This window comes from Leucopleurus acutus (assembly GCF_964270905.1).
Source record: "Leucopleurus acutus genome assembly, chromosome: 8".
NCBI lineage: Eukaryota > Metazoa > Chordata > Mammalia > Artiodactyla > Delphinidae > Leucopleurus > Leucopleurus acutus.
Genome location: NC_139151.1, coordinates 39,255,270 through 39,279,972, shown reverse-complemented (window position 1 = coordinate 39,279,972; position 24,703 = coordinate 39,255,270). Strand labels below are relative to the sequence as shown.

Here is a 24,703-nt window from a genome sequence, read left to right as displayed (position 1 = left end):
TCTTCTGTATCCATTCAACCATCGCTGGACATGTTGGCTGTTCCCATATCTTATCCATTGTGAATGTGGGAGGGCAGATATCTCCTTGATATTCTGTTTTTATTTCCTTTAGCTATATACCCAGAGGTGAGACTGCAGCATCATATGGTGGTTCTATTTACAATTTTTGAGGAACCTCCATACTGTTTTCCATAGTATGCACCATAGCTGTACCAGTTTACGTGCCTACCACAAGAGTGCACTTTTTGCCCTTAAATTCAAACTTTGAGATTAAGATTGCTATACAATTTTCTTTTACTTGATGTTAAATCAGTTTGTTTTGTCATCCACTTATTTTCAATATTTTGTACTTTCTTTAGGTTTGCCTTGGAAACTTCCATGAAGAGACTTTCTGCTACAGTGAGGTGAGAAGCCACCCATGCGCTCAAGCCTGGGAATCTGGAGAGGTCTCAGGCACTTATACCCCCAACAGAGGAAACTCACAGAGCTGCAGGCTGAGGCAGGACTTGGCTCAGAGAGCCGTCTCCTCTGGGAAATACTGGATTTCCTTTGGCTCCAAAATGCTGACAAGAGTGGAGTCCTTCTGGTGGATTGACAAGCCTGGAGAAGATACCACCTCGTTTGTTTAAAAGTTCAAGTCTGAGTTCCTGCCTCTCAGCTCTATCAAAACTTCTTTAAAAATAAAGGAAGTATAGGGAAGAGGTTACTCCCCAGCATTCTCAGGTATCCAAAGCATACCTAAGAAGCTGGCAGTCCGTTGCTTATTCTGTTGCCGCCATGCAGTCTAAGCACTTTGGGAGCCAGAACCCAAGTTGTAAGATTACAATCCTCCACTCAACCATGGAAGAATTTGAAGATTTCTGCAAATATATTGTTTACATCGAGTGGCAAGGTGCACACCGAGCTGGCCTAGCCAAGGTAATTCCACCGAAAGGATGGAAAGCCAGACAGACGTACGATGATATCGATGACATCTTAATAGCCGCTCCCCTCCAGCAGGTGACCACTGGGCCGGCAGGTGTGTTTACTCAGCACCACAAAAAGAAGAAAGCCATGACCGTGAGCGAGTATCGCCGCCTAACAAACAGTGAAAGACACCAGACTCCATTCTATTCTGATTTTGAGGATTTGGAGCGAAAATATTGGAAAACACGCCCCTATGATTCACCAGTATATGGTGGGGACGTCAGTGGCTCCTTATTCGATGAAAACACGAAGCAGTGGAAACTTGGACACCTGGGAACCATTCAGGACCTGCTGGAACAGGAGTGCGGAGTGGTCATCGAAGGCGTCAACACCCCCTACCTTTACTTCGGCATGTGGACGACCGCCTTCACCTGGCACACGGAGGATATGGACCTTTACAGCATTAGCTACCTGCACTTCGGGGAGCCCAAGACTTGGTACGCGGTGCCCCAGGAGCACGGTCGGTGCCTGGAATGCCTGGCCAGGGAGCTTTTCCCGGGCAGCTCGCGGGGCTGTGAGGCCTTCCTGCGGCACAAGGTGGCTGTCATCTCGCCCACGGTCCTCAATGACAACGGCATCCCCTTCGGTCGGGTCACTCAGGAGGCTGAAGAGTTCATGGTGACGTTTCCCTATGGCTACCATTCTGGCTTTAATTGGGCGGAAGCCATCAATTTTGCCACCCAGTGCTGGATCGATTATGACAAAGTGGCCTGGGAATAGGGCTCTGCATGACCATTGGAAAGATATTCGTCAGAATAAGGGAGATTTCAGGTGAGAACTCTTAGGATGTTAAAAATGGGTGGTTGGGTGGGGACTCTAAAAGAGACCTATAATTACCAGCTGCGAAGGGACTTGGATGTTAGAATAGTAACATTAACACCAGAGCTTTGTAAGGTACTGAAATTGTGTGTGTGTGTGTGTGTGTGTGTGTGTGTGTGTGTCTTCTGTTTTTCTGAAGCAATATGGAATGGAGACTTTGTTTTCTTGGAGCAGCAAGGAAATAGGAAGGTAGGGAGGCTTTATCTTCCTTTCCAACCAGGCTTGGAGATGGAACAATAAGATGAGTGTGGCCATGAAGAGGTGAGGAAGATGGGCCGTGTCCCTGGCATGCACTGTAGGGAAGAAAGGAGACTTGGGGAGGTCGGCATTGTCACCAGACTGTGAGGCCCCCTTCCCTGGCCCCTCTCCAGAGCTGCAGAAGCTTTCCTTCCTCATCATGGCAGAGAGGGTGACACCCAGGGGAAGCTGACTCTGTCCATTATGAAGTTTTGTCCTTGGTATGGGAAACGCCAGAAAGGCTATTACTCTGGATAGTAATAACAATTCTCTATTCAGTTCTCCTTTCCTATCACCTTCCCTGCAGCCTCTTATTTTTCTTTTAATGGTGAAGTAAATAAATGTGATGCTGTTGATGTGGTTTTGTGTTGTCCCTCCATCCACAAAGTCAGTCCATCCATGGACCCCCTCTGTATGTGTATGTGCAAAGTTGAACCTGAAGCGTGATGTCTTTTGTAAAGCATACTTTTCGGTAGTCACTGCTTTGAGCTTTCCAGCAGTTACTTAGAGGGGAGAACTGGACTTAGAGTCAGCAGAAATGGCATTCAAACCTGTGCTTTGCTACTTTCTAGTCGTGGGAGCTTCAGCAAAAAAAATCATTGATATTCTCTGAGCCAGAATTACAGTGCGAGAATTTTGTGAAGATACTGGGGATATAAATGTGACAGGCATGGAAGAGGTGCTCAGTTAATTTGATGTGCATCCATACACTCTCCTGGCCTCTAGGGCCAGCCCAATGCCTAGGACATCCGCTCGTATTCTTTCTCTGATGCTCAGTTCTACTGTTTTCCTCACCACACCCCCAGGCTTACAGGTTACTTTTCTTTTCATTAATAGACTTTAATTTTGCAGAGTACTTCGCAACAAAATTAAGTGGAAAATACAGATAATTCCAACATACTCCTTCCCAGGCTCCTCCACCAGCATCCACACCAGAAAGGAACATTTGTTACAATCGAAGAACCTGCACTGACACCTCATTATCACCCAGATTCCTTAGTTTAATTTATTCACTCTTGGTGTTGTACGGTCTATGGATTTGACCAATGTATAATGACATGTATCTACACTTATAATACCATACAGAATAGTTTCATTGCCTAAAAATCCTCTGTGCTCTGCCTAATTATCCCCCCTCCCCCTGACAACCACTGATCATTTTACTGCTTCCATAGTTTTGTCTTTTCCAGATGACTTCTTTCTCGTAGTAATATGCCTTTAAGTTTCCTCCACGTTTAGTGGTTTTATAGCTCATTTCCTTGTATTGGTGAATAATATTCCATTGTATGATGTATGACCCTTTATTTATCCACTCACGTGCTGAAGGACATCTTGGTTGCTTCCAATTTTTTCTGCAATTATGAATACAACTACTATAAACCTTTGTGTGCAGGTTTTGGTGTGGATGTAAGTTTTCAGCTCATCTGAGTAAATACCAAAGAGTGCGACTGCTGGATTGTATGGTGAGACTATATTTAGTTTTGGAGGAAACTGGCAATTTTTTTTTTTTTTTTCGCGGTACGCAGGCTTCTTACTGCTTTGGCCTCTCCCGTTGCGGAGCACAGGCTCCGGACGCGCAGGCTCAGCGGCCATGGCTCACGGGCCCAGCCGCTCCGCGGCATGTGGGATCTTCCTGGACCGGGGCACGAACCTGTGTCCCCTGCATCGGCAGGCGGACTCTCAACCACGGCGCCACCTGGGAAGCCCTGCCAATTATTTTTACCAGTAGAAAACTGATCTTTTTTTTTTTTTTTGCTCATGATCTACCGCATGTTTGCACAAAAGGTCACACATACCCATTTACAAATTCCACTCCTTGTCGTATTTGTCCTTGTTGCAGTGTTACAAAGGCAAGGTAAGGTTTCACAATCAGTCAAGAGCCAGAGGACCCAGCCTTTATTCAGACTCCTACACCAGATTGTTTAGTAGTCTTTCAACAAATCAGGTTTTGATGGCTCTCCACTTGCCAGTTTAGGAAAAGTGAGCTCTTAGCCACATTGCACCTCTGTTAGAGTTTGCACATAACAAGTTCAGATCAGGGCAAACATAATTGGTACTAAATAAATATTACCTATTATCACTATTACTTAGGAGCCCAAAGTTTTAAGATGGACATTAGAACCTGTACGTAAACGTATCTTGCAGAGGTTGGAGTTCGGGTCTTGGGACTCTAAGATTTGTATAAAGGGTCAGTTATGGATCTGTCTGACTACCTGGCCACAGTGAATTATTCGTAGACATTAACCATTACACCAATTCAGTTTCTGTGTGGTGTGTAAGGATTCCTTTCCAAATATTTGGAAATAACTTCACCATTATATTTATGTCATTAGATTGTGACCATATATGGGTCTTGAAGTCGTTTTTTGCCCCAATGTTTGTGTTACCTTTCATCACTTTAAATAGGAAAGCACAAACAGTTGGTAGGAATTGGCTACCGAGATAAGTGGAATGGACACTGATCTGAGTTGAACAGATCCTGGTGAGGAGCAGCCCTTGCCCATCCCGCTCTGCTCACCAGCCGCTCAAACTGAAATGCCTCCCAAGCTCCTTGTCATTGACCTGCAGTGATTACAGGGTAATAGTGAGGCCCTTCTCACGGTTCCTCAGCAAGTGGTGGGTGTTAGGGGGATAAGTAGTTTCAGGGAGGACAGAGGAAGGGCAGAACTGAGCCCTGTTGGGCATGGGTAACATGTTGGAGGTGCCACTCAATGAAAATGCAACATTTGTGTGACAGGGTTTCTGGATTTTTCTAGGATCCTGGCATCCAGTATCCTCGTGCCCTAAATGTTCAGGCCCCTCTACCTAAAAAAGAGCTACGTCCAGGCCTGTAGACCTCAGAGAGCATCTTTTCTTTGTCCCATCTCTCAGAGAACCTCTTCTTAAAAGCTTCACATGGTGTCTATATATTTCAGTGCTCGTTCACTCACTTATTATTTAAATCATTCATTCAGCACATGTTTGCTAAGCACTTACCGTGTACCAGGCACTGTTTGTGGAATTGGGGGCACAACAGTGAAAAAGGCAAAGTTTCAGTTCTCCTGGAGCTTATATTCTCATTATAAAGAGAGACATAACAAGTCAAGCAGTCATATGGGCTAGGAGAAAAAATAAAGCAGAGTAAGGGGTTAGAGAGTGACAGGACTGCTGTGTCGGAGAGGGTGGCCTCTTGGGAGTGTGGTCTTCGAATGCGCGCTGTGGACAAGGGAGTGAGAGCATCACTCTAGGCAGAGGGACAACACATGCAAATACCTGCGGTGGGGCACCCTTAAGGGGCTCACAGATTAGCAAAGTGGCTGGAGAGCAGGAGAGAGGTGGCGGGAGCTGAGGCGGGGGGAAGGAATAAAATGTCCTAACTCAGTAAATGCAAACTCCTCCCACTGAGTGATTGGGGCTATTGGTGTTTTAGGTGACCTGGGGATGGAGAAATTTGGGGGCCACAGAGTCTTTGAAAGCACGGATAATTCACAGCCATCCCTGGAAATGGCTCTATCGTTCCTACCAGATGCAAATTCCGAGAGCAGAATGTCTGCATGTTCTCGTTTCCTGCTGTACCAGCTGACATGTCACGTTTCTGACTTGTATTGCATTAGGTGGGACTTTAACAGAGCCAGCAGATCACTGACATTCACTAAGTTGACAACAGCCATTCCAGCTGTTGCAGTCAGTATTTTGGAATTGTGCTGAGGCCCATATTCACATAATGTGGAGGGCAGTGAAGGCATCTCCTCAGGAGACTTCAGGAGAAATCCTCTGGAAAACCAGCTACCAGGGGAGAGATCAGGTGTGAGAGTTGAACGGCCTATAGATTTAGAATTTGAGGCTATGCACGGGAAATCCTGGCGCCAGAGACGGATAATTTTTAGGAAAGAGCTAGGATTAAGAATTTGCAAAGAAAGAGCTTAGGATCCATTCCCTGGGAATGTCAAGGGTCTATTGCATAAGTTTCTTTTTCCTTAGAAACTCCTTAGTAACCAGGTGACCTAACCTCAGCTCTCTTGTGGTATATCACCTTGACTGTACTTACACACGACCCTCTAGGACTCTGAGTACTTCATTAACCTATGGTTTAGCTCATGCATTGAACCAGATTACAACAGTAGATAATTATCTTTCTTGGCTTTCTCTGTTTAGTGAGGACACAATGAATATTGTCTATTGAGTGAATGACTTGAAACCACCAATAGAAATGAAAAAAAGAGCTAGTATCATAAGAAACACCTAAAATAAAAGAATAATTCCTATTACAGCATAATTGCTTTCATGATAATTGTCTTTTAAAATAAGATATCCCGTTCTAAGCTGGGGTTTGAAATAACTTACAGAGCCAGAGAATAAACTCTGTTTGTCTTATTCCAATATGAGACCTTCATTCATTGACTCCACAAATATTAAGCACCCTCACCATGCCAGGCTAGTCCTACATGCTAAGGAAACATAGTATGACGTTTATGGTCTGCTTGGAGACAGACAGGCAGTTAGGCAGTTTCACCATGCCACAGCTTCTTCCCAGCTACCATAACCATAGCCAGGCTCTCCCCCAAACTGCTGGTTTTAGAGCCTCTGAGAAAAGGTGTCTTTTACTGGGAACAGTCAGCCTCAAGTTCAGGGCCAAAGCCTCTTGGGGCTCTCAGAGCTGTTTCAGTCTGTTCTTGGGCTCATGGCAGCTCTCTTGTTCACTTTTCTCAATCATTCCTGACAAATGGGTACAGGTCACCTTTTGGGAGAATGATGGCTACTCTGGGCATTCCTTTCTTACCAGGTGTGCAGGGGGATGGGACTGACTTTGAATGCTCCCACTGGCTGCTTCACTCTAGGAAGTGAGTGTGGCTTACTATCAAATCCCTCCCTTCCTCCACTCATGACATTGATATTCCTTGGCTCCTTTAGGGAGCCTGGTCATTTCAATGCCATTTCCTGTGTTCCATTCCGTTTTCCCACCATCTCCCCCCTTGCTGTGGACCGAATGTGTCCTCCTTAAATTCATATGTTGACACCTTAATCTCCAGTTAGGGATTTGCAGGTGGGGCCATTGGGAAGTAATTAGATCATGAGGGTGGAGCCCTCATGAATGAGATTAATGCCCTTCTAAAAAGAGAGAAGATTATTCTCTTCAGCATGTGAGGATGCAGCAAGAAGGTGGCTGTCTGTAAACCAGGAAGAGAACCCCCACCAAGAACCTGACCATGCTGGCACCCTAGTCTTGGACTTCCTGCCTCCAGAACTGTGAAAAGAAAATGGTGCTCAATCCCCCCACTTTATGGTATCTTGTGATAGCAGCCCAAATGGATAAAGACACCCCCCGTAACTGCTTGTCTACAGTTCACACTGGCTACTCTAGGAGAAAGGTAAAAACAAGTAGGCTAGAGACAGGAAACGTGGTTACCATATTATGAGGGTCTACAATGTGCCAAGAACCTGACTTCCAATTTGTATACATCGTGCACTTTTCTTTCCAGAAGCTCAGTCTGTAGAGTCGGGCAGATGGAGATTGGAAGCCCAGCTCTGCCTTTTGCTAGGGTGACTGGCAAGTGACTCAGCACTCTGAGACCCCTGCTCCTGGGAGAGCCAGCGGGGCCCAGCACACACCCTGTGTCCAAACACAAGGGCTGCGCTCATAAAACCGTGTGACCTCGGCGGGCTGCTTCTGGACATGATAATAACAGAATTCACAACAATAGTATGGTTGTGAAGCTCAACTGACTTAATATAAGTAAGAGACTTAGAGTAGTAACTAGCTTGAGGAAAAACAAGCTATTATTTCACATCTAGTTGAAGATATTTTTTTAAAAAAGTGTGATTTCAGCACAGTGTTTGACGAGAAGCACACAACAAAGTCCAGCCATTATTGAAGTTATTATTATTACTTATTTTGTATTACTTTAATAATATTATTCATTACTATTATTAGTTTCAGACTTAGAGGTGACAGACTTGAGGTTGTCCCTGCTAAAGTACTTGAAAGGAGAATGACAAAGGAAAAGACTATAGCTTCTTCTTCCTTTTTATTAACTTTTTATTTTATATTGGAGTATAGGTGATCAACAATGTTGTGTTAGTTCCAGGTGCACAGCAAAGTGTTTCAGTTATGCATATACATGTATCTATTCGTTTTCAAATTCTTTTCTCATTTAGGTTGCTAGATAATATTGAACAGAGTTCCCTGTGCTATGCAGTAGGTCCTTGTTGGTTATCCATTTTAAATATAGCAATGTGTACGTGTTAATCCCAAACTCCCTAACTATCCCTTCCCACATTCCCCCCAGTAACTGTAAGTTTGTTCTCTAAGTCTGTTTCTGTTTTGTAAATATGTTCATATGTATCATTTTTTTTTAGATTCCACATATAAGCAATATCATACAATACTTGTCTTTGTCTGACTTACTTCAGTCATTATGATAATCTCTAGGTCCATCCATGTTGCTGCAAATGACATTATTTCATTCTTTTTAATGGCTGAGTAATATTCCATTGTATATATGTCCCACATCTTCTTTATCCATTCCCCTGTCGTTGGACATTTAGGTTGCTTCCATGTCTTGGCTATTGTAAACAGTGTTGCAGTGAATATTAGGGTGCATGTATCCTTTCAGACCATGTTTTTCTCTGGATATATGCCCAGTACTGTGATTGTGGGATCATATGGTTGCTCTATTTATAGTTTTTTTTTTCCTTGCGGTACGCGGGCCTCTCACTGTTGTGGCCTCTCCCGTTGCGGAGCACAGGCTCCGGACGTGCAGGCTCAGTGGCCATGGCTCACGGGGCCATCCGCTCTGTGGCATGTGGGATCCTCCCGCTCCGGGGCATGAACCCGTGTCCCCTGAGTCGGCAGGTGGACTCTCAACCACTGCGCCACCAGGGAAGCCCCCTAGTTATAGTTTTTTAAGGAACGTCCATACTGTTCTCCACAGTGGCTATATCAATTTACTTTCCCACCAACGGTGTAGGAGAGTTCCCTTTTCTCCACACCCTCTCTAGCATTTATTAAGTGTGGATTTTTTGATGATAGCCTTTCTGACTGGTGTGATGTGATATCTCACTGTAGTTTTGATCTGCATTTCTCTAATAATTAGCGATGTTGAACATCTTTTCCTGTGCCTCTTGGAAAAGGCTGTAGCTTCTTATCAATCAAAGCGTGGCCAGGATTCACAGCATGGACATCGCCTTTGACTTCGGTGAAGTTCAGGAGCTCAGACTTCGGCCGCAGACCTATGACTCAGAGTCTGCATGTTAAACTAGATCCCAGGTGAGTCAGGGGCATGTTCAAGGTGGAGAGGCACTGCTCCGGTGCGCTGGAAACACACTGATGTCTAGATCCTCCCCCCATCCTCTCACCACCCCAAAATTCCAGCTCCATTGGCTGCAGTACAAATGTTAGAACTGCTGTGCAGGCATGCTTGACACCCACCCATCTAACTTTTGGTCCATGGGCAGTTAGGCTGCAGGGGTGGATGGGAGTTTAGTTTCTTCAGCAAGTGCCAGTGAGAGGGTTTGTTTGTTTTTTTCTCGAAATGCCCAGTGGAAGGATGGAGGGACACGGAGAGAACACATTCTTCTCTCCCGCCCCTGCCGTTCCCCATCTTCATTCCAACTATGGACACGTGACAAGGCTCTGTGCAGGCTTCTTGGCCAATGTTTCTGTTTCTCTGGTTGCTGTTCACAGTGTCCAGCTCTGCTGGCTGGCAGTCTATCTGTCAAGCCCGTGTACCTGGGGCTCGGCTTTTTGGTGGTGGGAGTTTGTATTTCCTTGAAATGGGGTTCATCTCCTTCCTTCATCCACTCCTGCCCACTGCTCAGATCACCCAGAGCCTGCTGACCTTTCCTGTGAGACCCTTGACCCCTGATAGAAAATTCCCATTGCCACCCGGCTCAGGCCGTTTATGTAAGTGACTGTTGCTGTGAGGAGGGCGGCTCATGCCCCATCGTAAAGCCAAGGACTCTCCTGGGGGCCAGTCTACTATTGTTTTGTGGGAATGAGGGTCATGGGGGAGTCATTTTCTGAATTTTCCAGAGAAGTTAACAACTTGGGATTTTATGAAAAAAATCATGTAAATGTTGACAGCTAGTTAAAAAAAAACTTCCAAGTCCTGATAGCCAAACAAAACATTTCCAGAGCTCAGACTTGCCCCCTGTTCTAAACAGCCCATTTGGATTGCAAAGACTCCACAAGCCATGGAGGATAATCCAAATGATCTCGCTGGACCTTTGGAGCTGCTAGAAAAGGGGAGACACCCAGAATGCCCTAAGCCACGTGACCAACGGTTTTCAATCCAGTGACTTGTTAGTTTGGTAGCCCCTCTGCTGAAGGCACGTCTTCCTTAGGCCTAAGCATGACTGTTTCTCACACTCACATCTAAGGCCTCTGTATGTCTTCCTAGGGGGACAGGGGACCTCTCTGCCTGACCTGAGGCCAGATATGGTAGGAGTTGTGCAGGGCAGTTGTATTTCCCTAGGACAGCAGAATGGAACGAAAGAAAGGATGGGTTACACTCTCCAATCTTCTCCCTCCCCTCTTTTCTGCCCTCCCTGAATGACAGACAGCCCCAGCATTTGACAGAGCCCCTTGTTTAACGCTGCCACGTCTCTGCTAGTGACCGAATGTTTCTCCCTCAGTATTGTCTTTATACAAGATGATGTGACTTGTGTTTGTTGCTAATATTAGATCTGTAACAGATGCCCCCATTGTTGGGCCCTCGGTCCATGTGGAGCAGACTAATAATGCAGAGACAAAGGCCTCAAATACTCGGTGACTTTTAGAGCAGAATTTGCCACAAGGGACAGGGGCCTTACACTGTGTTTGGCACGGTGATCGGACAGACCTGTGAGAGAACAGGAATTGCGACCACAGTCTAAATACCATTGGAATTGTAGGCAGAGCTCTTGGGGTAAACGGGCAGGGAGCATAAAGCATCCAGAAGAGACATCTGCATGTGGAGACAAAGAGTAATGTGGTTAAAATGACAGGTCATCTGGTCACCACTGGTGGACAAAATTAGGAGACAGCGGAACCAGGTAATAAGTCTAGGGAGACAGTAGATAGTTCAGTGAACATGGCCAATGTCGTGGTTCTTTTTGCTCCTTTCCATTTTTCTCAATAAAGCCTTTTAAGACAGATCAGAGGAGGGTGGTCACCTACCATGTACCTCCTGGATCTTAGCATGGACCACTGGGATTTTCCTTGCCCTTCCCTCATCTTCTTATTGCAAGTTAATTTGTGTTTTATCTTTATTTTATTATAGTATAGTAGATTTATCTCTACAATGTTGCATTAATTTCTTCTGTACAGAAAGGAGATTCAGTTATATATATAGATTCTTTTTCATATTCTTGTCCATTATGTTGTATCCCAGGATATTGTGCATACTTCCCTGTGCTCTACAGTAGGCTCTTGTTGTGATCCATTCTATACAAAATAGTTTGCAGCTCCTATTCCCACACTCCCCGTCCTCACCCTGTGTTGTGTTTTTCAATATCTGCTGAACGTGGTTTTTTTTTTTTTTCCAAATTTTTTTTAGTTGCGTGAACCTTGGCAAAATTACTGTTGCACAGCGAGGTGGAGATCTCGTCTCATTGTCTCGCCTGCTACACGGGCCCACACACTAGCAGGCATTGTCCTAATGAGCACTTTCTGCCCACAGTGATCCCAGCGCTAGTGCCCCGGAAGGCTACCTGAGACTTGGTCAAGGCCAGTGGATCAAGGGTTTTTTTGGCCTCTGGAAGGTTGTGCTGCAAAGGTTCTGTGCTATCTTGATTTGGAATTGAATTGTCAAGGTGAATCCTGCAGCTAACCTGTTTATAATCTGAGTTTAATCTTTCTGAAAAGAAAACCAGAGCCCTAAAAATACCTGTCTTGTAAAATCCAGATTTTTATAATTGCATTTTTTTCCCCTAAATGGAAAACTGGCCACCTACCTACAGTGAAACTTTATGGAAGGAACAAACTAGCATTTACTCAGTTTTGCTATAGTGTAAGTGTTTCACATTGTTTAGTTCATTTCATTCTCATGTCCAAAATGTCACGTAGGTATTATAATTCCAATTTTACAAATGAGGGACTTAAGGCTCAGAGAGCTCAAAAAGCTTGTAAATGGCAGAGCTTAGATTTAAATCAAAGTCTCCTGATACCCAGACCTCTGCTTTTCCCATTTATCTGCACTTCTGGAGTCCTTTTGCAATTGCCAGATGCTGTTATATTCAGACTAAGACAGACACATATAGACACAGATAGGACTGAATGTTTGCCTTAATATTTTTTTGCAGTGTTAAAAATAAACAGCATTTATTTTAAATTCATAAGTAGTTATAATGGAATAGATACTTAGGCAAATAGATTTCTGAAATAAGTGTTTAAAGTTCCATGTTGAAATTCAAGATGACCTGGTAGAAAGCTGAGATTGTAAGTTCCAGGACAGCAGAGACCATGTTTTATACATTCTTTGTCTCCTGCAATTAGCCCTGAGCCTAGCCCACAGTGGGGAGGAAGGCACTCAGTGTCTGCTGAATGAATAAGTGTCTCCTGTATCCACATCAATATTTGGAAAAATGACACCATCTACTTAAGTCAAATGGTCCTCCTTCACCCACTGAACAGACTGTTGTCTTCAACATTACTGCCATAGACTGAGTGTTTGTCTCCCTCCAAAGTTCATGCGTTGAAACTTAAGTGATGGTATTTGGAAGTGGAGCTTTGGGGAGGTGATTAGGTCATGAGAGGAGAGCCCTCATGAGAGGGATTAGTGCCTCTAGAAAGAGACCACAGAGAGCTTGCTTGCCCCTTCTGCCATGTGTGTATACAGCAAAAAGACAGCCATCTATGAACCAGGAAGTTGGTTCTCACCAGACACTGACTCTGCTTGCCCCTTGATCTTTGACTTCCGGCCTCCAGAACAGTGAGAAATAAATGCTTGTTTCTAAGCCACTGTGATATTTTGTTATATCATCCTGAAAGGACCATGAAAATACTAAATAATTTTAACAGGGGTTAGGCAAGAGAGCCAAGCCAAGCAGTTTATCCATATCTGGAGAAGGTGGATTTTGGTCATCTTGCTTCATCAGAACCTCCATTTCCTGTTTGTATTATAAAATGACTCAGGACCTTGGTGATCTATGAACAACTAGTGAAAATGAAATACTCCTGTGAGTTTTTTAAAAATGTATATTTATGGAACCTACAGTGGTTTCCAAACTTCAACTGAATTTAATACTATTTGCTTTGAAAACGAATTTCATTTTCCCACTTGTAAGTTTTTCTGCATAAAATTTTAAATACGGAAAAATAAAACAAAATAATTTTACTTACCTATGGTGCAAAGCCAGTTATTGAGCTTTTCTCAGTCTTTTATTATCCTTTGCGTATGTTCACAGACTGTGATCATACCATGCATATATTTTTTATTCTACTTTTCTAATTATTCTTTCTAATATAAACATATTGATAGAACTTCATTTTCCTTTGTTCCTGGCAAGTAAAAAAAACTTTCATAATACAAAGGCAATATATGTTTTTTCCAGTTAAAGAAAACAATACAGATGAAAGATACAGAGATTATTCAAAATGAAGAAAATTTAAAATATGGAAGTTTAAAACAGAATGTTCTGCTTTGTCCCGTTGACAGTCGAATACATTTTAAAGGGGACACGCAATCAGCAAGAAACAAAAGGCCTCCTTTTGATCCCCTGTCTAAATATATAATATTCACTCATGTCTGCATGTCTGCCATCTGAATAAACTCCTTTTGGGGCCCAGAGTTGAGCTGAATTAAAGTTGGTCTGGGAGGCTTAGGAGTTGCTTATAGAACCAGTCTCCAAGGTGCACTAGAGCATCACTGGAAATTTGCTGGTATTTAAAAAATGTGTTTATTGCATCTTCTCTTAGGGATAGCGGGGTCTATAATTGGAAAACAAGACTTTCATTAGTCACTTGGGGAATGGTAGTCCAAGGATCACTATCCTCTTAAGAAGAGCAGTTGGTTAACTTAGGGCTTTGGATTTGTTCCCTGCTGTATGCAGGTTTGGGGTGAGAGCTGGATTTCTGAGCCTCAATGTCAGAGCTCCTACTTCTCTACTGTGTCTCAGAGTACCAGTCACTCTAATAAATGATTAGGAAAAGAATGTTGACCTAAAGAGACATAAAGCTTTTACCTGTCCAAGGTATCCACATCTCAGTGGGTCTCAGTTATATCACCTTTCTGAGCTCCTGGCTAAAATAAAGGGATGTGTACCAGATGCTTCCCCAAACTCCAGGCTAAGTATGAAGTGCAGCTTCTCTCTTGCCTGGGAAATGGGTCAGTCATGTTATCATTTGCCATTGATATCTTGGACATTGATTTAAAAATGAGCTATATAGCTTGGCTCTGATGAAGTTAGAAGACCTATATATATTTTATATCTGTATCATCTATTAAATATTCATTTAGTACTGTTTATGTGCTATGTATTTTTCTAAGCTCCTTGTATCCTGAATTTCATCACATCTAAGATGCCACTGATTATAAGCTACACCATTATTTTTCCTACCACTGAGGCAACTAAACACTGCTATGCTTTTGACTGTAAATTGCACCTCAATTTCAGACATGTTAAAATGTGAAAAATGCATGTCCTAGAATCAATGACACATGGTATATTAATGCATGTTGTCATAATTAAAACAACTCTAGGAGGTAGGTTCTATCATTATCCTCATTTTGTAGATGAGGAAACTGAGGCATAGATAGGTTCCACAATATGCCCAGGAGCACACTGCATTTGCACCCAGACAGTCTAACTCCAGGGCCCAGCTCATAACCACTACACTGTTCTCCCTGCAGACAAGGAAAGCCGAAAAAAAAAAGTTTCAGAAAAGTTATTTTAAATATTTCTCTGCATGAGGAGACTCAAAGTTTTTCCTGTCTGCAGTTGTCCCCTAACATCTGGATCAATATCCAAAAGCTGAGCAATCCGGAAGTGCTCAGGAGTTCTATGGACCATATGTCCATTTTAGTGCAAGGTCATGGGGTGAGAGTGTACATGAGGACACATGGCTGCTTCTATGAGGACTGGGGTTGTCTAGTGTTACTTCTAGACATCATCCAAGGTTTAGCTTTGCCAGAAAGAAGACACTTCTGCCCACAGTTTCAGGAGAGCGTGATTCAGCCTCCTGTTGGCTTGGGTGTCAGCCACCACTTTTGACTCTGAGGGCTTCTGCTTCTCACTTGAGGGTTGAGCCTGGTGTCCTTTCTTAGGTTTAGTCATGATGAGGAAAATGAATCAGACATCCTCACCCAAATAGGAGCTACTCTTCAGCCTCCTTGCCTCTCCTCATAATCCAAATGGGGTTACGTTCCTCACTACCTGTCAATTTCATACAAGAGTTTGACAATCAATAGAGAGGAGTGACAAAGAAGTAGCTTCAGGGAGCTAGAAATTTAATCATTATTCTAGTTTACAAGCCACAGTTTCAACATATCTCATCATTAAGTATGATTTTACACCATTGCTACTGTCCTTCCAGAGCTACTTCTCCCCAGATTAGCTTCAGCGACCCTTCTCTGCCCTCATAGCACATAGCTCTCTTAAAGAGCACTTCTCACACTGTATCGGAACTCCTTGTCTGTCTATCTGTCTTCCCTACCTACTTCAAGTTCTGTGGTATAAAGTTCTGTATCTGTCTTGCACTGGACTAGAGGTGACACAGCATAAACTGCACGTTAGAGAACTCACTGGGGACGTGAAAATTCCTCAGTGTTGCCCTTCCCTGTCTAAGACAGAGCATCTGTTAACTTCTGCTTTCTTTTCTGGTTACCCAAGGAGCCCTGCGAGGTGCTGGCATGAGAGCAGGGACAAAGTCAAACCTCATTCCTCCCTGAATAGTGGGCATCTAGCCAGTGCTCATGGTAGAGGTTTTAAAAACCTTTTGAAAATGAATGAATGAACTAGAGCCATGAGACTCCAAATGAAATTTTATGGGCTTTCTCCCTTACTTTTATTCATTTATTTACTCAGTGTATTGAATAATTACTGTATAGTAGGCACTATGTTTATGTCTGAGGGGCAAGGTAGCAATTAGATACAGGGGAAATACTGGGATCAAACAGGGAGTTCTCTGGTGGTCCAGTGATTAGGACTCCGTGCTTCCACTGAAGGGGCCTGGGTTCGATCCCTGGTCAGGGAACTAAGGTCCCAAATGCTGCAAAAAAAAAAAAAAAGGCACAATCAGAAAGGGCCCTTAACATCACGTAGGTCAGGAGGAGGGCAAGGGGTGAGTGAGGAAATGCTTGTTAGGAAGATGGATGGCTTGAGGACCTAATGTTTAGCTGGATTGTGTTTAAAAAAAAAAAAAGTAAATGAAAGAGATGAAGGGATGGGAATACAAGGTGAGAATTCCAGGCCAAGGGTAGTATTTTATAATGCAAAGTCTCAGGGACAAGAGAGTGTACTCTCTGTGGTAGAAACGGCAGGAAGTTGAATAGTACGGCTCAGAGCATTGATGGCAAGGTGGCACAGGCCAGTGGTGAGGCCCAAGAGGAAGGGATCAGATGTCAGTGATTTGGGGGGTCAGGTAGGGAGCAGGGTTTCATCCTAAGGCAAATGGAGACCGATTGACAGGCTGTTAGAGTAGGATGATGTCATCAGATTTATTTTAGGAAGTCACTCCAGCTGCAGAATGGATTGGTGGGGATGAAGGGATTCAAAACTGGGTATGAGAGATGAGGTGGTGAGGACTGCAGGGCTGGAGAAGGGTCCAGTTTGACTCATGTCTTCAAACAGCTTGGAAGAGAATCAACAAAACCACTGAAATCCAAGTAGAATGTCATTTTATTCCACATCAGCCATTATTCTTCCCCTTCAGGTCTTTGTTGACAGCTATCGACAGATGTTGGATTGGCATGGGTGTGAGTGCAGAGGCCTAAGAGGATCTGGGTTGAAACCTCGTCCCCAGGAGAAGAGAGTCAGTGGCAAAGAAAAGGGACCAGAGGTGATCAAATGGAGACAGCGAATTATCGCTCATAAAGATGCTGGGAAAGACTGGCTTCCCCTAGAATGAGCTGTCAGTAAAAACTTTAATTAGATCAAGGTACTCCCATGACGTACTGTGTTCTAGGATCTTGGGGTGAGGACATTTGTAATTTGCAAAAGTAAACTCAATATCATCATATAACTTCTCTTTGGAAAACAAGCTAACAAAAAGAAGCTTTCTTGTTTGTACTATAAACTAAAAGGAACTAAAAGTAGACAAAATCAGCCTGGCTATGGGATGTGCAAATGTTCTGTGTTATGTGCGTGTTGGTCACTGACAGGGGTCTTGGGAAAAAGTAGAATTTGCCGAAGACGGTGGGGGAGTAGTGGCAGAGATAGTTATGCTTATCAAAGGGGGGGGGGGCAGGGATCAAGAAAATTTGAAAAACAGTGAATTAAAATCATATAAAAGCTTTAGTCATAAAAACTGAAAATTTATTTATATATTCTGCATTTTTTGAAACAACATAATTATCAAATTTGACATCTATTACTCCAGAATCTGTGGTAGCCAATGGGACCCAGAGACTAAGGAGGTACAACCCTGTCCCCCGAAGTACATGATCTACTAGAGAAGACAGACAGAGGAATGATTAATACCCTTACATGACAAGTAGCATAATAGAGCATGTATAAAGAACATGAGAAAGAGAGGGATTGATTTCTAGTTGTTTAATTGTGTTTAGAGTTGACAACATGAATCGACTTTGGGGAACATGTATAATCCTAGATAGTAATATAAATGTTAAACAATCCCATGAAAACCCTAATCCTCACAGCCTCGCATGGAGGACATGGCAGAGGTGTACAAGGGTAAGGATGACCTGGCTGAGGGACAAGTACCATGTGACCAGGGTCATCAACTCCAGATCAAAGGGGACTCCAAGTCAGGTTGTTACTGTGACATCACACTGTTTGTGCCTTTTTTTAATTAAGAAATAAATTAAGGTTTCATTTCAGGGGCCAAACATAGGCAAACTTTTCAGGTATTGAAGCCTCCAAGGAATTGGTTCTGAAGCTCCAAAATGTGCTCTTCTGACAATTTCTCTCCTATTTTATAGGCTCACCTCATGGATTTGCTGTGACTTAGAGGAAAGGCCAGGCTTAGGAAGCAGACGGGCCTGGCTCAAATCTGGCTCAGAACTCACTGATTATGCCATCTTGGACAAGCATCTGAACGCTCTGGTCCAGTTCCCCACGTGGCACGCTGAGGAAATATGACTAAATAATAAGATGTGAGTGAAGGCACCCTAGTAGGCTCTCTGCTTCTGTCTCTACCACCACCGCAGTAAAGGTACCATCTCTCATCTGGATCTTTATAAATGTTTGTCTTCATTTATTCTGGGCCACTGCAGTCTGTCCATTTCTTCCCAGAAGACAAATGTGATTGTGTCTCCGCCATTGAAAGATCAAAAGCCTCACCATGATTTTTATAATATTTATTTCCAAACTCCAGGACATGAGCCATTACTGGGTCATAGAAACGACATTGTGGGTTACCAGCAGCATATTTTTTAAACGGGAACACAATAGAACACAACAGAAATACTAGATTGCAATGTCAATTTTAAGCATAAGGATTGTTACATGAAGCTTGTTTTCTCAATATGGGTCCGGGTTTTAGTATTTTCTGAGAGAAGAAATAAGTGCACCTGTGAAATAAAAATAGGACAATGGTGGGGGGCAGGTAAGGAAGCTAAATACACTTGAAAAAGCTAAGGGGACAGAAATGAGCTGTTAAATATTAAAAGTTTGATAGAAGAAATGAAAAAGTCAGTAGAAGTTGGTTTACAAGATAAGGATGAGAAAAATTTTCAGAAGATAAAGCATAGTGATAAAGAGAGAGAAAATTAGAAGAAGAAAAGACACAAAAATTGGAGGTCCAGTCCATGAGGTCTGATATCCAAATACAGGAGATAATGTACAGGGGGAAAAACTAGAGGAAGTTGTCACAGAAGGAACTAAAAAGTTTTCATAAAACTAAACAACCAGAATTTTGAGACGGAACAAACTTAAGAGCACTGAGAAAAAGAAATGCTCCTATAAACTAATAGAGAGGAACACAACAAACTAGGACTAGGAATCATACTTACATCTCCCTTATTCTTCATATCATACTCGCAAAACAATAAAAAATTAATAGAACAAACCCCAAAACCCCAGTTAGAATTAAAGGTATAACTAAAATCCAAATTAAAAGTACAATTAACATATAAAAAGGAAAAACCCCATAAGATAATATTTATCTGTCTCTGGAGGGGCAAATAACTTTCTAAGTTTCTAAACATAAAGGCCATGAAAGGCATTACAAAGGAAAAGACCCACTCAACATTTTAATATATTAAAATGAAATATATGCCAAAACCATTTAAAATTAAATATAAATTAAAGAAAGAGCAAACTGGAAAAAACTATGAACAGATTAAACAAAGGGTTTAACATGTAAAATATTCACATAAGCAATTCGTAAAATGTGCATATACTGCATAAAATATGCGAAATATTCACATAATATATAAAATATTCTTGTAAGTAAATGAGAAATAACACTAGAACCATATTAGAGAAAAATGGGCAAAGGATATGAACCAATACAAATGGCTAGATTCACTGAAGAAGAAAAAGTCAATCTTAGTTGTAATCTAAGAAGTATAAATTAATACTTGAGCTACATTTTTCACCAAAATTTTTCACAATAATTTTCTTAACAAATTATTAAAGATTGTTTTTCAGAGTAAAGTTAATGGTGAGGATGTAAACTGATATGTTTCTGGAAAGTTTTGGTGATACATTATAAGTATTTTTAATGTTTAAGTCTTGCAATGCAGTAATTCCATTTCTAGATATCTAATCCAAGGAATTTAATTATTTCACTAATGTTTTACCAAATAAACTGATCTCGGTACTGAAGTATAGGATATTTATAAGGGATTAGTAATACTTGTGGAAAAGTAAAAAACAAAATGACTCTCCAGTAATAGGGGAAACTTTGAGTCACTTATCTTCATCAAATAGAATTTATTTAGCCATCAAATATTATGGTTATAATTATTTTCAATAAACAGTGAGTAGACTTTCTAACTTGAGAAGAAATTTAGTAAACACAGCATTTAGATATTGGCTGTCAGCAGAAACAATGGCTAACGTCTGAGGCATTCTGTCAACAATCCGCATTTGAAATAATAGCTTTGAAATATGCATGGAACATAAAAGACAAGAAGGCTTTCCTGCTGTCTTGAAATTGTTGAGCGATCTGTACAATAAGCAAACAGGACAATGGCCACAGTGAGAGGATTTATTAAACTGACTTCACTTCTTACCTTCCCCAGTTTAAACCACACACGCAAACGCACACGCACACACACACACACACACACACACACACACACACACACACACACACACACACACCAGGAAAGCTTGGAGGAATTATTTTTGAAAGACTCCTAATTTCCAGAAATCCATCAAGTCTAATCATTGTGCTAAAAATACTTTTCTTCAATTGTCAGAATTGTCAAGTTTCCTTAGATGAAAAATTTATGTGTTACTGGGGATACCATGAATAAGGGTAAAATGGAAGAGTAACTGAAACGAAAGGGTACTTATTCTCAGCTAGTACCTGTGGCTCCAATTGAAAGAATTCATGGAGGCGGTTTCACAGTAAAAGCAACCATCTGAGACCCATAGAGAAGACATTTGTCTGGAGCACTGAAGGATCACCGTAATTGTAATCGGCAAATTCTGAGAAGTTTTGATTTGCGCACAGAGTTACACTTACAAAATCAGAGTGTTTCAGTTGGATGCTCAATATCTGAAGACTGATGTGTATCTAGATTATTTATTTTGTAGAGATGGAAGCCCGGCCTCATTCCTCCTAGGATCCTTAGAAATGTAAGAAGGAAATAATTTAGTTTATAAAACAAATACAGGGGACTTCCCTGGCAGTCCAGTGGTTAGGACTCTCTGCTTCCACTGCAGGGGGACGGGTTTGATCCCTGGTCAGGGAACTAAGATCCCACATGCCACGTGGCAAAGCTAACAAAAACAAAGACAGAAACAAATATGCAACTCTAACCTTGTTTTAGTTGTCTATTAATAATTCAGTGGGAAATGAGGGCCTGTGTGATATTCATAATCAGCATTTTATGGTGTATTAGGGGAAAGACCCTTAGCACGGTATTTAAATTTTTGACATTAATTTTCCTTCTAAATTATTTCACTCTTCTCTTTTCATTTCTTTGAGGAAGTGTTCATATAGAATGAAAAATTTCATTATATATTTATATAGTTTTAAATAAAATCATTGTAGAAGAATTTTTAAGATTAAAAATTAGGGTGAGATGGGCAGATTATCACATGATACAGGTAACTGCTACTTGTAGATCCTCAGGGTCTAGCTTGAGTCGTGACAGCTATAAGTAGGAGAGGAAGGCAAGCTGGATCCTTGGCTCCTTATATAAGGAAGGAGAGCACAGGAAGCCTCCCTGGGGTATACAGATGTCGCTGGGGCCTCACAGTAGACTGTCCTGGGATCCCCTGACCTCACCGATTATATGACTAGGGAGAGGGAGATGTAAGAACCAACGGTAACTGGGATACTGTATTCCCATCCTTAGAAAAAAAGATTTCTAAAGGAGGAAGTGAATTTCAGGAGAAAGATGATCAATTTCTACTAAACAAGTTGATTTTCAGGGGTTCAGTGGCCAGTCAAGAAGGAAAAGCAAATCAGAAGCGCAGGAGAAAGTCAGTGCTATTCGAGAAAGCTATGGCAATAAATAATACCTTTAAAGAGAGAGAGAGTGTGATACTAAAGAATGCCGTGAACATAAAAAGGAAATTTAAGGGGAAAAATAAAAAGAGTTCAAAGAGAGATGAGAAATTAGCTTTGAAATAAGACTGCATTTGTATAGTAGAAAAAGAAGTGGAACCAAGGAGAAAGAAAAGAACCGGAGAAGACTATCAGTACCCTGGAGGCCAGAGACATTTTAGGAGGAAGGAGGCGCGCCATGAATCAATGAGGTAGAGAGATAAAGTGTAACCCATGGAGCAGCACTTGGGAGATGATATGATGATTTACAGAGATGAATTTCAGTGGAGAAGTGGGGTCAGAATCAGAAGCCGAGAGAGGTGAGGAAATGCTTTTGTAAACGTAGATTATTTTGTTTATGTTTTGACATGTTGGGTATTGAAATGAAAGAAAGAGAATGGATGCAGCTTAAATCAGGAAACAGACTGATGACTGATGATTCAACTCTTTACGGAGGTGATAGTGATCATTTAATTGACCATAGTTTTGGAATACATGGGAGGTGTCAATTTAAGGAGTTTAAATGACAAGATTAGCTCTGGAGAGGGGGAGTATCTTCTCTTCTCCTGAGATAAGAGAATAGGAAGAAAAATGGGGTGTAACCAAGAGGAGAGAGACTGCAGTGTGTGCCAAATGAATTTAGTTACTTATTTTTTTAATAAACATTTTTGGAGTGTGCACTATATAAAGTACCAAGATCCCTTGGAAAATATGATGATGAAAAAGACCTAGACAATGCCCTCAAAGTAGTTTTATATGGAAGATAAGACAAGGGCAAAAATAACTCTAGAGATTGAGAACACAACCTGTTAAGTTAAATATAAATTTTTTTACACCTCAGTTTCTTCCTCCATAAAATGGGAATAATGAGAGTACCACCTATGTTTCAAGCATCCCATTCTCTTTCTAGCTTACATTTCCCAGTGTTCTAATAGAAGTATTTGACCTAATGGAGACATTCAGCCCATGAATCAAACACTGTTTCATTCTCCATCATTGCCCTCATGTTCTCATTTCCTTTTTTACCCAAGATAAATTTACTGGACCATCATTTTAATCACTCTCTTATCCCTCCATCCAATCCATCAAGACACTTGGTCCTCTCTCCTTGAGATACACACGGCTGGAAAACCCTAACCCTGATGAAACCTTACTATTTGCTTTCTTCCCATCTTTTGAGTCCCCTTGTCCATGGAGGAAAATTCCACAAAGTCATACAATATGAGTTCAGGAAACACATCCAGAGCAAGGCACACATAGGCTCTGCATTTCTTCAGCATCTACGTGGAGGGGCGTCCCATGTGGAGGAGGGTTTTGTTGTAGTGGAGGCCCCTTGCCCATTGCTCCTCCTTCATGTAGGGCCTTGATGACAACCACTTTATTAGGAAAGGGACCTTCAGACTGCTTGCGGAATTAAGCTGCCTAGATATCATGCCAGCCATTTACAGGAGCTGTCTGGGAAAGCCAGCAGCCCTGTTCGTTTGGAGGCACCTGGGGACTTTGGGCCCTTTTGGATGCTATAGCCCTCCAGTCATGGAAGGAGTCTAGGCTAGCCTACTGTTCAGGCATCTTAGGATGAACATCTAGGGTCAGTTTTGAACAATGCTTCTCCTTCATAACAATCTATCCCCAATACCCTTGAGTGCTCATCAGGTGTTTCTCGAATAGGAAGAGAGATATTATTTGACTTCCACCCAATCTTTAGAGGCTAAGTTAACTGCATTTGTCATACTCCCTCAGGGGTGAGCTAGATTGTCAACCACTTCCCCTCCCCACCATTTATTACCAATACATTCTATAGAGAACTCGAGATTGTTTCTTCTATCGTTGACATTAAAGTTAGAAAAGGAGAAGAGAGTATTGATCCTCCATTACCTACCTTCTGCATATTCCATGGTGCATAAGGCTCCAGGGCAGAGGTATAAAGAGCTACTGCTGCTCACTCAAAGGGCCCCTGCCATCAGTATTCGGGTCTGCAGGAAACATTCGTTTTATGCACTCTTTTTTTTTTAACATCTGTATTGGAGTATAATTGCTTTACAGTGGTGTGCTAGTTTCTGCTTTATAACAAAGTGAATCACTTATACATATGCATATGTTCCCATATCTCTTCGCTCTTGCATTTGATGCACTCTTACAAAAGCTACCAGCAGGGGTCACAGAGAGCAAGCCCTTCCTTGCTATTATTTTGTCCCTGATCCCAGACCCAAAGGATAAGGGTTTTATGTTTAAGCCAAATAGTGGTGACCTCTTTGGGGAGAGGGGTGGTAGAGGATTGGGCCCCAGCCCCAGCTTCTTCTTGTCTTGAATGGACCCCAGATAGCATATAGGGACCTCTGGCACCTCTTGCAGACCACAGGAGATGTGGGGAGTTTCTATTACTTGGAACAATGGCAGGCCAGCTGCTCTTAGTCTTGTTGGGGAGACTACAGGGTGAGGAAGGTTCAATGCCTCTGTTCTCTAAAGGCAGTTGAGCTCTTCCTCACCGATTTCTTTAGCGTGGTTTTCTTCTCCTCTCCCTGGTTCTTGTGCTGACCAGGTACTAGTGGTGTTTAATGCCCTGACCACTGTGCTAGCTCTGCCCATTCTGGCAGCTTTCCCAGGGAAGTCCCTCTGTACCTAAAAGGACCCTGAAATTTGTATAACCTTTAGATGCCATATATTTTCTTGTAAGAAATCTTAAAGGAAAAATTTCAGGCAAAATACCTGTGTTTTGTGCACTGATAACTTTAAAAATGAGGCCTTTTACTAGACAGTTGGAAGAGCTGATTCCATTCAATTGTGATGGCATCAGGAATGATGCAGTTAGGGTGGGGCTGATTTGAGTAGAATCTGGAAGAGTTACATGGGTACTGGCCATCAGTTCAAGTTTCACTT

General features: G+C 42.2%; 1 protein-coding gene across 1 annotated transcript; it reads left to right on the top strand.

The window, feature by feature from the left end:
* Positions 1-777: 777 nt before the first annotated feature.
* On the top strand, positions 778-1,686 carry LOC309965438 (lysine-specific demethylase 4D-like; the record flags this gene model as incomplete). The annotated part of the gene is made up of 1 exon (XM_082844962.1): positions 778-1,686. One exon carries the CDS (start codon positions 778-780, stop codon positions 1,684-1,686), a length of 909 nt encoding a protein of 302 aa, XP_082701088.1.
* Positions 1,687-24,703: the final 23,017 nt, after the last annotated feature.